At 36.4% G+C, this 14,926-nt stretch overlaps 1 protein-coding gene across 1 annotated transcript; it reads left to right on the forward strand.

Annotated features, from left to right (window-relative positions):
• Positions 1 to 5,066: 5,066 nt before the first annotated feature.
• Positions 5,067 to 14,518, forward strand: dap (death-associated protein). The gene is made up of 4 exons (XM_058060560.2): positions 5,067 to 5,295; positions 6,197 to 6,296; positions 10,295 to 10,337; positions 13,581 to 14,518. Exons 1-4 carry the CDS (start codon positions 5,241 to 5,243, stop codon positions 13,695 to 13,697), a joined length of 315 nt encoding a protein of 104 aa, XP_057916543.1. The 5' UTR covers positions 5,067 to 5,240; the 3' UTR covers positions 13,698 to 14,518.
• The last annotated feature ends 408 nt before the right edge of the window (positions 14,519 to 14,926 follow it).

Genomic DNA, 14,926 nt, shown 5'->3' on the forward strand with positions numbered 1-14,926 from the left:
TTATCCTCCTTATCTGTGTGGAAGTGGTAAGTTTTTGGCTATTTAAACCTGATGCGGCCCAGTCTCACCCAGACCCGAGCTCCAGTGGCTCCCCAAGTACATTGAGTTAGAGACCCCTGACCTAAACGGTACCCTTCAAGTTATTTCCTTTAAACTTAAAAAAACAAACTTACCACTTCCACACGGATAGGGAGGATAACTATTAACAGTTATTTAACCTTTAACATGAACATTAATCAAACGTAATAATTTCTTCTGGGTACATGATACCATACAGCAGGGGTCTCAAACACGCGGCCCGCGGGCCAAATGTGGCGCGCCGGACACTAGTTTGAGGCCCCCGCCTTGATATGAAAGTTTAATATTAATGCGGCCCGCACAAGTTTGATATGGACCCAGAAAAAAATATTACGTTTGATTAATGTTCATGTTAAAGGTTAAACAACTGTTAATAGTTATCCTCCCTATCTGTGTGGAAGTGGTAAGTTTTTGGCTATTTAAACCTGATGCGGCCCAGTCTCACCCAGACCCGAGCTCCAGTGGCTCCCAAAGTAAATTGAGTTTGAGACCCCTGACCTAAACGGTACCCTTCAAGTTATTTCCTTTAAACTTAAATAGCCAAAAACTTACCACTTCCACACGGATAGGGAGGATAACTATTTACAGTTATTTAACCTTTAACATGAACATTAATCAAATGTAATAATTTTTTCTGGGTACATGATACCTTACAGCATCCATATCAAACTTGCGCGGGCCGCACTAACATTAAACTTTCATATCAAGGCGGGGGCCTCAAACTAGTGTCCTGCGGGCCACATTTGGCCCGCGGGCCGCGTGTTTGAGACCCCTGCTGTATGGTATCATAGGACAATAACCAGAAAGCCGAGACTGAACAGTATGTTCTTAACACAAAAAAAACGCTTTTATTGGCTCATCACTGTCAACAAAATTGTGAATTTAATATGTCATTTGGGTGTAACATTAGATATTGCTTTTTGGAGCAAATCTCACAATGTAATTAGTTCTGAATGCCAGCATATCCGCATTTAATAATATAATAACCCCCTTTTATTGTTTTCAGTCAGGCATTCTTTCATCAAATGCATCCTTTTTCTATATTGTCATTTATTACTGAATGGAAAAACTGCAATTTGTATGCTAATTTATATAATTGACGTACACAAACAAAGCTGGAGTAGAAGCAGCGATCTCAATGTTTTGTGTCGTTTGTTAAAAATAACGATAATTTATCAAATAACGTTCTGGTAATGCCTGTTTAAACTCAACACGCTTTGAGCTGTTGATTATTTTCGCTCAACAATCGGCCCCCCCGCTGTAGTTGTTGCGGGTGTTTGTTTGAATTAGCTTGAATGAGCTTTTTGTGATGCCGATCACTGCTGTTGCATACAAAGGTTCCATAAATAGAAATAATAATAATAATAATGATGATGATGGTAATAAATTGGAAGCTTTTCTCTGCAGGTTGTTGCTGCTTCCTGTTTACGTCTGGTGAGTATTTCCTGGTGTATGACCTTGAAATTTATGCTTTGTCAGCATTCAGCGATGTGTAGTAGTTGGTAAAAACAGATATTTGGGTGGTATAAGGACTGATGCTGTACTTTGTAGAGATTGCTGGGCTTTATTTTGATGGAAGTTATCTAACCAAAAAAAAATTTTTTTTGGTCAAAAATGTGTATTCATCAAAGTTGCCATTGTTGGTGTTTGAAGGCTTACACATGAAAAATAACAATATTTCAATATGGTTCTTTTACAATAATGTAATGGTTAATGGTAATAGTTTTATTTCATGTAAACATGCATCAGATTACAATTGAATGCATCACATAATCAGTTCCACATGTCCAAAAGGAGTAGGAAGAAGCAAAGCTTATTAAATCCTACCCCTCCATCTGGTACTTTTACAATCAGTAACTGTTACATTTGTTCACTTCCTGCTTTCCTAATATTTTATTTTTTTATTTTACTAATGTTTTTTTTATTATTATTTTAGTTTTATTTTATTTGTTTTTTTTACTTTATTTTATTAATTTTAATTATTAAATTTTTTTAATTAAAAAAATAAAATTACATATTTTTTTGTCACGTACTGAAGTACAAGGTGATATGACCATACAATGACATAATGGGTTGTGATTTTACAAATAAGGAGTTAGTATGTTCTCTGTAGGCGGCATTATGAATTACCCTTACTGACCTTTTTTTTGCAGTACAAATACAGCGAGTGAAGATTGCTTTTGTAGTTATTACCCCATATTTCCACACAATGTGTTGAAATAGTGAAATTCAAATACACATAAAAAGACAGAATAATGACGACCATTGTATGAATCAGTCACTTTTGCTGTTGCACTGATTCATACTCTTTTCCGTCTATCATAAACACCTCATGGTGGATTGTCAGTTATTGAATGGTCAGTGCTTCTGGAAGATGGACCTTGGCTATTCATGCATATTAGTGCTGCTGCAGGAGAGCCAGCTGTCTCCCACAGAGATACCTGTGTGTGTGTGTGTGTGTGTGTGTGCGTGTGTGTGTGTGTGTCCAATATATGATTTCATGCATATAAGCACATGCATGCATGCATGCATTCATGTGTGTGTATGAACCTGTCAGCTTGAACAAAAGCATTCACCTGTGACGTCCTCATTCTGTCTCTCTTCAAGACGTCACCTGGAGCAATTCCTCCTCTCCAAGGTCCTACCACACTACCCACCCACCCACACACACATGCAGGTATCACCCACAGGCAGGTGTCGAGCTCACTGACTTCTGCAGCGGATTCCACCTTTAGGCAGTTTGAATATGTGCCATGTATTTACACTCTGAGTAATGAAAGGCTGGGGCGGCACGGTGGTCAAGTGGTTAGCGCGCAGACCTCACAGCTAGGAGACCAGGGTTTAATTCCACCCTCGGCCATCTCTGTGTGAAGTTTGCATGTTCTCCTCGTGCATACGTGGGTTTTCTCCTTCCACATTCCAAAAACATGCTAGGTTAATTAGCGACTCCAAATTGTCCATAGGTATGAATGTGAGTGGTTGTTTGTCTATATGTGCCCTGTGATTGGCTGGCCACCAGTCCAGTGTGTACCCCGCCACTCGCCTGAAGACAGCTGGGATAGGCTCCAGCACCCCCTGCAACCCTTGTGAGGAAATGTGGTAGAAAATGAATGAATGAGTTATCCTCCTATTTTGTGTGGAAGTGGTAACTTCTTATTTTGTCCTTCCCCACCCTCAGCCATCTCTGTATGGAGCTTGCGTGTTCTCCCCGTGCACTCCGGTTTCCTCCCACATTCCAAAAACATGCTAGGTTAATAAATTAGCGACTCCAAATTGTCCATAGGTATGAATGTGAGTGTGAATGGTTGTTTGTCTATATGTGCCCTGTGATTGGCTGGCCACCAGTCCAGGGTGTACCCCGCCTCTCGCCCAAAGACAGATGGGATAGGCTCCAGCACCCCTGCGACCCTCATGTGGATAAACAGAAGAAAATGAATGAATGAATCAACATTATTAGAGTCCTACAGACATGAAATAGCACCCCTATAGTCACATTTACACTCCTATTACCCAAAAATATCTCACAGTAATGCAGAATAAAAATCCCTTACAAATGCCTAGCAAAAAGTCAACTCTGAACACCCACCATCACATCCTGTCCGCCCCACAGTTTGACTACCCTAGCGCTGGAATGAGTCTTATTTACGTCTTAAATGTCTAATTTTGTCATGTTATATAAACTATATTGGGTAACAGAAGTTTAAATGTGATTATAGGGGTGCTGTTTCATGTCTAGAGGTCTCTAATAATGTTTAGAAAGGTCCCACATTCCAAAAACATGCTCGGTTAATTAGCGACTCCAAATTGTCCATCAGTATGAATGTGAGTGTGAATGGTTGTTTGTCTTATATGTGCCCTGTGATTGGCTGGTGACCAGTCCAGGGTGTACCCCGCCTCTCGCCCCAAGACAGCTGGGATAGGCTCCAGGATGTTAGGAGAGTTTTTTTTTTGTTTGTCTTCTGCTTTGGGGCTGCACTAGCTCAGTCCTGCAGGACAGAAACTGACATACATCTTCAGATGGGGATGAATTGAAGCAGAAGTCTTCCCCCCAGTGGCCATTTGTGTAAATGCACTTATCACTTATCTTTTTATACACTCAAAAACCCTTTAACTTGAAACATGGATACTACTAAGCAAGTCCATACACAAGTGCTAGGTATTAGCAAGCTACTTCCTGGAAGAAAGTGATATGGTAATTTATTTATTTTTTCCTAATTGCACCTATATCCAGAGCCTCACCAAAATGTGTCGCCCCCTGCAAATTTTTTAGGAAATCTGTTTTATAGTTTTAGCTTAATTTTTGTAAATGCAACCTTGAATTGGCTAATGCACAATGTTAGCATCACCATTGTAATGCATTAGTCAGTTCTGATTGATGACAGAAAATCATTACAAAAACAAAATCCCTGCTGATGTGTTGTCTGCAACAATCACATCTTCATCAACTTGTCTTGTTTAATTATTATTTTTTTTAATATAATTGGACAGGATTCCAAATGACCTGCAACTGAACTCCTAGCCTTTTAATTGGTTGTCAACACCCTCGTCAAGGGGCAGTCAACCAGGCTAATGTTATGTTAGGTTCACTATGTGGGTGGATGTAACACCTTTGTAGCTCTGACTATAGATTAATTAATGAAACATTGTCCACTGAGGCAAAACAAATACAAAAAAATAAAACATAAGGTCACAGAGAGTAATGGAATCACACAGTACATACAGTACTACTCGTATTAATAGTATACAAACATAGACAACCTCAGAGGGCGTGCATTTGTACACTACAGGAAACTTAAAGCATAATAACTATTGTTAAATTATGATAATATTTTTGCAAAGGCATAATTACAACTAATTAATTAATTGTTTAATAATAAATGAACGGTAAGCCGCGCACAACAACATTAACGCATATGTCATGTTTTGTATCCGTCAACAAAGACTTTATCAATAAAGTTTTAGTACGTTAGCGTCATGACGTCACCACGCCCACTGCACTGATGACGCCATTACGCATCGTTTCCCAAGCAAACAATCGTCAGGAAAAAGCCACGTTGACGACTCCAGACCAGAGAACCGTCCCAAATTTGGGCCAGAATTAAGCCAGAAGCGGCTTTTGGAAGCCGTAAAAGTCGGCGTCGACGCACCTCGGAGCCTTAAAGATGTCGTCTCCACCGAAAGAAAAGGTCGAAACCAAAGGAGGACACCCCCCCGCAGGTACGGTTACTACCTTGTTGTTTTCCAGCTTCTTACTCATTCCAAGGCCTTTTATTGTTGCTTGTTTTTAACCAAATATCGTGTAACGTGCTTAAATAATCACAAACACTCAATAATATCACAAATATACAACTGACAACATTTAATAGCCTAATATTGGTCGAAATTTACAGCCTATACCTTTTTTATTATGCTAGCACGTACGTACTTCCGGAAAACACTACGGATGCTCACTTGGCACCTTTTTAAAGCTAATTGCATTACAATACGGCAGCTGTAACGTCAGTAGCATAGTGACGTGGAGGTCAGCGAGCGGGGAGGTGCGTGGCTGGATAAGGTGTACGTGGACAGGCCACGGCGGCCTCGGCAGCTGCGCTGATAACACACAAAGATAACATAATGCACCTTCGGACCCTAGTTACCATACCGGAAGTGCCATTGCGGTTGTGATCCCTTGCTGCTCTTCCCCCTCGCGTTTATGCTAGTAGAGATTGTGCAGCTTTCTGTGACATAAATCACATATTCCACACAAAAACACAGTTTTCTGGCTATGTTATTTTGTATACTTTTTACTTTATGTATATAGAGTCCACGTTTAAGATTAAGATATGCCTTTATTCGTCCCTCAGTTGGGAATTTCAGTGGGGAGTCAGCTAAGCAGTACAAAATACACAATATAGAAAAATAAACAGTATAAACAACCCAAGTATTAACAAAATCAACTTTTTTTCCCCAGAGTTATATACAATACAGTATGTAGATAATATGAAACGAGATGAGATATATGACCAGTCTATACACTCAGAGTTAGTATGAGGCATTATGGGAATACTTCACATATAACTTAGTATATTGCATTTAGAGCCCTTAATATTGCAGTTGTATATTGTTTATGTTGCAGTGAAAGCCGGAGGTATGAGGATAGTGCAGAAGCACCAACCGACTGCTTCCCCTGAGCCGCCCCAGAGAGATGACGACGAGGAGGAGTATGTGAGCAGCCGGTGAGGGTCTCCACACTGTACATTTTGGATGCATATGTAGTATTGTACTACATATAATACTGAGAGGGTTTCTAATAGTGGACACAAATCACGAGTAAAGTATTAACTAATAGTGGGAGAGAGAGAGGGATAATCTGCTGATGTGTGCATTTCCTTGTGTTGCTTCACCGGATATGGATTCATACTCAACTTTTCATCTTCACGGATAACCACATATTGCACATTTAAGTGGAAATTATCGATTCGTCATACCGAGAAAATGTTTTCTGATCGTGCTTTCAAACTGGAAAATATTCCAGTGCAACCCCCTCCTTTTTCCTCTACTTGAGGCTAGCATTGGCTGCTAAACTCACGCAGGAGAGTGTGAATGAAGCCATGTGAGGAATACTAATGTGAGGAAAGTTAATTATGAATGCTGCACGTTAACCCATTTACCAGCCTCTGCTATTCTGCTCATTGAATAGTTTTTTTCCAGGTATGAAAAGGTGACAAAAAAAATCACCCAAAGCAAAATAAAATCCGCAGCTATTCACACACCTGCACATTCTAATAATATTCAATATGAGACTTGTGTTATATATTTTGGTTTGTAGATGCAACATACGGTTTTCTTAGATTGACTTTGTTTGTGATTTTTTTTTAGCCTCGAGACCATGTGTGTCCAAATTGCTGACCGGGGGCCATTTATTGGCCTTCTGCACTTTCTGTAAATATAATTTAGAAGAAAAAAAACAGCAAAAATTGCGGAAAAAGTAAATTACAAGAATAAAGTCAAAATATGTAAAAGTCATAATTATGTAAAGAAAGTGTGCAAAAATCAAATTTTTTGTAAATTTATATTGGGCAAAAAATTTATTATGGGAATGAAGTCAGAGTGGGGGAAAAAAAACCTAGCAATGTTGAAAACAGCAAAAATCAGCAGTAGTTTGACATAGTCATAGTCTAAACATAGCCAAAATAGTCAAGATTAACTTAGGTTTGTGCAAAAGGTTCTAATGTTATGAGAATACAGTCTAAATATTATGGGAATAGCATCAAAATTACAGTCAGAAAATGTACAGGAAGAACGTTAAAATAGTTAACGGCTTTAATTTTATGTGAATAAAGTAATAGTATTATAATAGTGCAAAGAAAAATAATGTAATTTTAGTAGAAAATAAGCTGTGCCCATGGGGGAAAAAAAGTAGGTGTATATAACCGTATTTGCGCTCCATCAGTAAACCTCTCACTCACGCTGTCCCCTCCATGAGTGGCGCTGATTGACGTCCAGCAGGTGGCGAGTGGGTAAATTTCACATCAGCTGCGGCCACTGAAGCGTTGTAGTCAGGGGAGCACCTGCCCAAACCAATCTAGCCCAGATGGGCGGTTGGGGGTGAAGGGAGGAGCGATGTTTAGCATTAAGGAGGATGATAGTTTGATGGGTATGGAAATACAAGGTAGTAATAATGAGGTTGAGATACATTTTTCTGCCAACAGAGGGCGCAAATAAGTAGTAAGTATCCAATTTGCTGCCTAAATGGGCTGTGGAAGTAGTTGGAAACAGAATTGAATTATATGGTCTGAATGCATTATCACTGTGCAATAAAAACACAGACTTCACTGGGGAAAATTTGGTTTGTGGAAAGCGAGTGCATCAATAGATTTGAAATACAGATTATCAAGAACACAGTAGCAAAAATGTTTAAAAAAAAACAGTAATTTTACAAGATTAAAGTCAAAACTAACGAAAAAAATTGTTTTATTATTATGAAAAATAATAAAATCTTAGTAGCATAAAGTTGAACTAATAAGGTAACTGACAAAGGTTATAATATTTGGGGAAAAAAAGTTAGAATATTCCAAGAATAAAGTCAAAATATGTAAAAGTCATAATTTTTTGGAAAGCCAGTACATCAATCGATTTGAAATACAGATTATCTTTTTTTTATTATTATTAAAAAAAAAATGAAATACAGATTACCAAAAACACAGTAGCAAAAATGTTAAAAAAAATTATAATTTTACAAGATTAAAGTCCAAAATAACGAAAAAAAAGTTGTTTATTATTATGAAAAATAATAAAATCTTAGTAGCATGAAGTTGAATAATAACAATAATATTACAATGATAACAATAACAGGGGAAAACAAGACTTGCGAAAAAGGGTCGGCATTTATAAGCTTTTGCTTCAGCCTACTCCTTTTGGGCTTGTGATCAGATCGTTGAATACATATGTAAATAATGGTAAGTTATATTTTGATTGTAAGAAATGCACTGTAATGTTTCAAATATTTGCCCAAATAAAAAAACAAAACTTTAAAAAAAAAAAAAAATTAAAGAAAAATAAAAAAAAATTAAGGTAACTGACAAAAATAGTAATATTTGGGAAAATTAGGTTGCGGAAAAAGTTAGAATATTACAAGAATAAAGTCTTAATACGTAAAAGTGTGCAAAAATCACATTGAAATATTTTTTGTAAATTATGTTGGGCAACAATGTTATTATGGGAATGAAGTCATAGTGTGGGGAGAAAAAAACAGCAATGTTGATACTAATAATCTGCTTTTTCATCTCTCATCTCTTAAGCCGCCATCCTACTCTGATGACTAGCAAGCGCTCCTTGTTTTTTTTTTTTTTTTTTTTTTTTTTTTTTTAAGAATCCCAGATTCCATCAAAAGTCATGCAAACTCCAGCGGAGTTCTTTCATTTCGCAACTCGTCAACAACTATGCGGCAAGCTGACAGCTCAAGGTGCGGGGGTTGGGGAGCGGAGTTAAGTGGCAAGAAAAAGGAGATGCAGCAGGCATCAGTTTCTATAGCAACCACCACCACCACCTCCTCCCCTACGGCAGCAAACTTCCTGCGCCGCTGAAACACGACGGAGATCTGGGTGTGGCTTACAAAGAATGCGTAGTTCCCTCCTTAAAAATGCAGAATTAGGATCCTTGCTAGTTTTAACTCCCTTCCTTATCCGCTTTTCGTCGCCTTGCAGCTCTTTGCTGCCCCCTGTCTACTTTAGCCAGTATCAAGTTTATTTTAACTCCAGTATCAAGAATACTAATCAGTGGTCTTCCTCATAGTAGGTATTGTAACGACTGTGGGTGCTGAAGTCTTTGGGGTGACTTTTAAAGGTGTTCAAGCTAACTACAGGGCGACGACGCTGTAAAATGTTGACGGCGGGGCTCGTTTGTCACATGAAGGTCGACTCCGAGCACCCACTCCCTCTCTCCGTTTCTTTTTATCCACGCTCGCCGCCCTCCAGCCTCATTTCCACTTCTCTCAGGATCTATTATTATTATTAATATAAAGGTGCTAGCCTCCGTATGTCCTTCCCTGACCGCACGCCTCCCTTGACCACACCCCTTTTCTCCTCTACGTGCCCTAAAATATGTGGGTTGTTTTTTTTTTTTTTTTAACCTCTCATTTTTCCAGCCCTTTTCACTTTTTTTTTTTTTAACCTCGCTTAGCTCAGCACTTTTCTCCCACCTCGTCTACCTCCTCCTGACATTCAGGATCTGTGAGGCCTGGAATTTGGCCAGGATGAATGGGGGCTATTTAAGGCCCTGCCAGATCCAGCCCATGCGTGTGCGCTAAAGAGAGTACATCTGTGGGTGGTGTGTGTTCACACAACAAAAGCTCTTATTAAATAACTCCACCCACTGAAGATTGCTTAACCTTATTATAATTTAAGAAAAAAAAAAAAATTATGAGCAGTACAAGAAAATATAACGAATAAATAAACAGTAAGAATAAAATTAATAATAAATATAATTAATGTATATTTAAATTATTATATATATATAATTAAATAATATAATATAATTATCCCGAATTTAATAAAAATAAAATGTTAATATTAATAAATATGTAATAATAAATGGATACTGTGCAAGAACAATTTTACAAACACTTTACGTCGTCCTGATAATAATCCCTATGTGTTTGTGTATCAATAAAATTACACACTGGCTGTATCATGAGTGAAGAGTGCTTATGAAATATCTTTTTTTGTCGTTTCAGTCCACCCAAGGTCCCAGTGATTGTGTCTGGAGTGGTGACAAAGGTAACACACACACACACATTTGTGGTGAGATAAGCAATATCAGTTGGCTCATAGTGGAGCTGCAACTCTTAATCGATGATTAATCAAACTAATTTGGCATTCAACACATTTTTTTGTGTAAAAAAAAAATTAAATATCCTCTGATTTCAGCCCCTCAAATGTAAATATTTTAAAATGTTCTAGTAATCCATGAAAGCAGTCCTATTATCTTTGTGTTTGAGGTAAGTCAAGATATTCACGCACATTGACTTTGGTCCATCTCGGGCCTAATGGTTCGCAACGGGACCAATAGTTGCGTTGCGTATCCATTCTGGTTGGGTCGCAGACAGGAAGTGAACAAATTCCTAAATCTAAATTTTTTTGGTCATTTTGATGTTTATTTTTCATTTAGGCTCATTTGCATGCAGGCAGATGATCCGAAGTACGGGAAATATTCTTCAATGAATTGCTACGCTGTGCTGAATCAGTGTGAATAATTCACAAAATAAAAAGCAAAGACGTTTATCTTCTGTAGCCACATGGGTGGAGAAAGGAGGGATTTAATTGCGTCTCAATTTTTGCCTCCTTTTTTTTTTCAAATAGAAATAATTTTACATAATTTCCAAGCAAATCAGCATAAAATAATTTTAAAAAAAGGTATCCTCTTTTGCATTTAATGTCTGTTCTTTGTCAAACACTCCAATCCACTGTGCTGCAGAGATAGTGTTTGTTTGTCTGTTACACACAAACACACACACACACATGAGTTGGAAGGAGTTGGATGGAGGCTCTAAGCTTCAGACGAGAGGAGAAGGGTAATTTGAGGTCAAAGGCATCATTCCTTGCAGTTAGCTGTGGAATTGGCTGTAAATAAAAGAAACACCGGAGAATGTTTGTGATGTCGGTGCACGCCGCCTACACACAGGCAGCAAGCAGCGTGCTGCGTTCACGTGCACTGCAACACTGACATGCACAAAACATGGCAGGTGAGGGTCATGCAGTCTGTACGATAAAATGTGTGTACATTTGCCACCGGGCGAACAAAAATGAGAAATAAAAAGCGGAGCAGAGGAGTTTAGAGATCGAACGTTGGTAATGGTTACGGTTTAATTTTATTTGAACATGCAAGTTACGAGTACATCACATAATTCAATTCATAGTTCCACATATCCAAAGGGAGTAGGACCCCTCACCATAATTGATGATTATTTTGCCCATTGTTTGAATAGTTTTTAAAAAATTCATTAAAATTAAATTAATCAAAATTAATAAATTATGAGAATAAAATGGAAAAAGTCACAATTAAACATGAAATTTTTTAAACAGTTCCACACATCCAAATCGAGTAGGACCCCTTGCCATAATTGATGATTATTTTGCCCATTGTATTATCGGCAAAATAATAAAACTACATAAAAAACACACAATTGGAATATTTGGAAAAAAATAATTAAAATTAAATTCATTAAAATTAATAAATTATGAGAATAAAATGGTAAAATTCACAATTAAACAAGAATTTTTTTAACTGTTCCACATATCCAAAGGGAGTAGGACCCCTCGCCATAATTGATGATTATTTTGCCCATCGTATAATGGGCAAAATAATAAAACTACATAAAAAAACGCAAAGTTGGAATATTTTGAAAAAATTAATTAAAATTAAATTCATTAAAATTAATAAATTATGAGAATAAAATGGTAAAATTCACAATTAAACAAGAATTTTTTTAACTGTTCCACATATCCAAAGGGAGTAGGACCCCTCGCCATAATTGATGATTATTTTGCCCATCGTATAATGGGCAAAATAATAAAACTACATAAAAAAACGCAAAGTTGGAATATTTTGAAAAAATTAATTAAAATTAAATTCATAAAAAATAATAAATTATGAGAATAAAATGGTAAAATTCACAATTAAACAAGAATTTTTTTAACTGTTCCACATATCCAAAGGGAGTAGGACCCCTCGCCATAATTGATGAGGAAAAAGTCATTGTATAATGGCCAAAATAATAAAACTACATAAAAAAAACACAAAGTTGGAATATTTTGAAAAAAATAATTAAAATTAAATTAATTAAAATTAATAAATTATGAGAATAAAATGGAAAAAAGTCACAATTAAACAAGAAAATTCTTCAACAGTTCCACATATCCAAAGGGAGTAGGACCCCTCGCCATAATTGATGATTATTTTGCCCATCGTATAATGGGCAAAATAATAAAACTACATAAAAAAACACAAAGTTGGAATATTTTGAAAAAATTTATTAAAATTAAATTCATAAAAAATAATAAATTATGAGAATAAAATGGTAAAATTCCCAATTAAACAAGAATTTTTTTTAACTGTTCCACATATCCAAAGGGAGTAGGACCCCTCGCTATAATTGATGAGGAAAAAGTCATTGTATAATGGCCAAAATAATAAAACTACATAAAAAAAACACAAAGTTGGAATATTTTGAAAAAATTAATTAAAATTAAATTCATTAAAATTCATAAATTATGAGAATAAAATCGAAAAAAGTCACAATTAAACAAGAAAATTCTTCAACAGTTCCACATATCCAAAGGGAGTAGGACCCCTCGCCATAATTGATGATTATTTTGCCCATTGTATTATAGGCAAAATAATAAAACTACATAAAAAACACACAATTGGAATATTTGGAAAAAATTAATTAAAATTAAATTCATTAAAATTAATAAATTATGAGAATAAAATGGTAAAATTCACAATTAAACAAGAATTTTTTTAACTGTTCCACATATCCAAAGGGAGTAGGACCCCTCGCCATAATTGATGAGGAAAAAGTCATTGTATAATGGCCAAAATAATAAAACTACATAAAAAAACACAAAGTTGGAATATTTTGAAAAAAATAATTAAAATTAAATTCATTAAAATTAATAAATTATGAGAATAAAATGGAAAAAAGTCACAATTAAACAAGAAAATTCTTCAACAGTTCCACATATCCAAAGGGAGTAGGACCCCTCGCCATAATTGATTATTTTGCCCATCGTATAATGGGCAAAATAATAAAACTACATAAAAAAAACACAAAGTTGGAAAATTTTGAAAAAAATAATTAAAATTAAATTCATAAAAAATAATAAATTATGAGAATAAAATGGAAAAAGTCACAACTAAACAAGAAAATTATTTCAAATAAATCAATTTTACAGGGATCGTTTTATAATAGAACAATAGCGCGCCAATTGACGTGGTGTTGGCTGACTGTCTTTGTTTAGGGCGATAAGGACTTCACCCCGGCTGCTGCCCAGGTGGCGCACCAGAAGCCCCAGCCGTCCGTCCCCAAGCTGCACCCCCCTAAGAACATCAACCAGCCCATCCATCAACCGCGCTAGTGAGCCAGGACGTTTGCTACGCCGCGGCTACGCTAACTCCACCAGCCGGCCTTTCCAATTGAACACAATATTTACTCCCACCAGGCACACGTGTCCTTTGGTCGATCAGTCTTTAGACTTTTACTGTAATTTGTCTGCAACATAAGCCTAATAATACCAGTATGGTGATAATAGAAACCCCTCGGTGCTGCACTTTTATCCCCTCTCCCGATTAGGGGGGGTCTTCAATTGATAATTCGTCACATAAAGGCAGCCCATTTAGTTTGTTGTATATTTAGCTTTAGCTTGTCCTGTCCTTCACTGGCAATCTTATCAACATAATATGCATATTCACTCTGCTTTTAGGAGAAAATCCAGCAGTGCCTGTTAGCATCTAGCACCGTCAACACCTTTTTTATTAAAAAAAAAAAAAATCACCGTAATGTTTCAGCAGCTAATAAGCCAAATCCTTTGCACCGCATTCTTCAAAAAGCAACAGGTGGCGTGTTTTTAGCATTCATACAAGCTTTAACATAGCAGGGTGTACCATTCAAAAGAATGAGAAATCCAAAAGAAACATTCCATTATTATTATTATTATGATTCCAGACTGAAACATATCAAACACACACCCTTTTTGCACTCATTATTTGCAGCGCTAATATTCAGGAAAGACTCGACTTTGCCAAGAATTAGGAAAATGGTTTCCTTTTTTTGTTCATTTAAAAGAGTTTTATCTTTACTGTCTTTCTCATTTCTTGTTGAGTTCAATTGTTTCAACTGGAGTTTGGTATTGGGTGTGGTTGTCATAGAAAATAAAGATACAGATTGGCTGTCTTCAGATGTCTCGCTACCGTTTTCATGAATCCGAAGTAGGGGTGTCCGATATTTACTTTCTTGCCGAAAACCGATATTGTCAAATTCTCCATTTCTGATACCGATATGTGTAATGTGGTGCAATGAACACTTGTTTTAATATCGGTTTTCATGATTGGGAAAAATACACCGATATCAACAGATATGATATCGGGCTGATGATAAATATCATATATTTACATTGGAATTAAAACAAAAAAATCAAAGCCAAAATATTTTAGGATTAGGGATGTACGGTAAATATGATTATTGGTACTGATATTTACCGTACATCCCTAATCCTAAAATATTTTTTATTTATAAAAAAATTGATGTGAAAAATATTTTTTATTTATAAAAAAATTGATGTGAAAATATTTTAGGATTAGGGATGTA

The sequence above is a fragment of the Doryrhamphus excisus genome, linkage group LG5, assembly GCF_037039965.1.
Source record: "Doryrhamphus excisus strain RoL-2023G ecotype Guam linkage group LG5, RoL_Dexc_Guam_v1.1, whole genome shotgun sequence".
NCBI lineage: Eukaryota > Metazoa > Chordata > Actinopteri > Syngnathiformes > Syngnathidae > Doryrhamphus > Doryrhamphus excisus.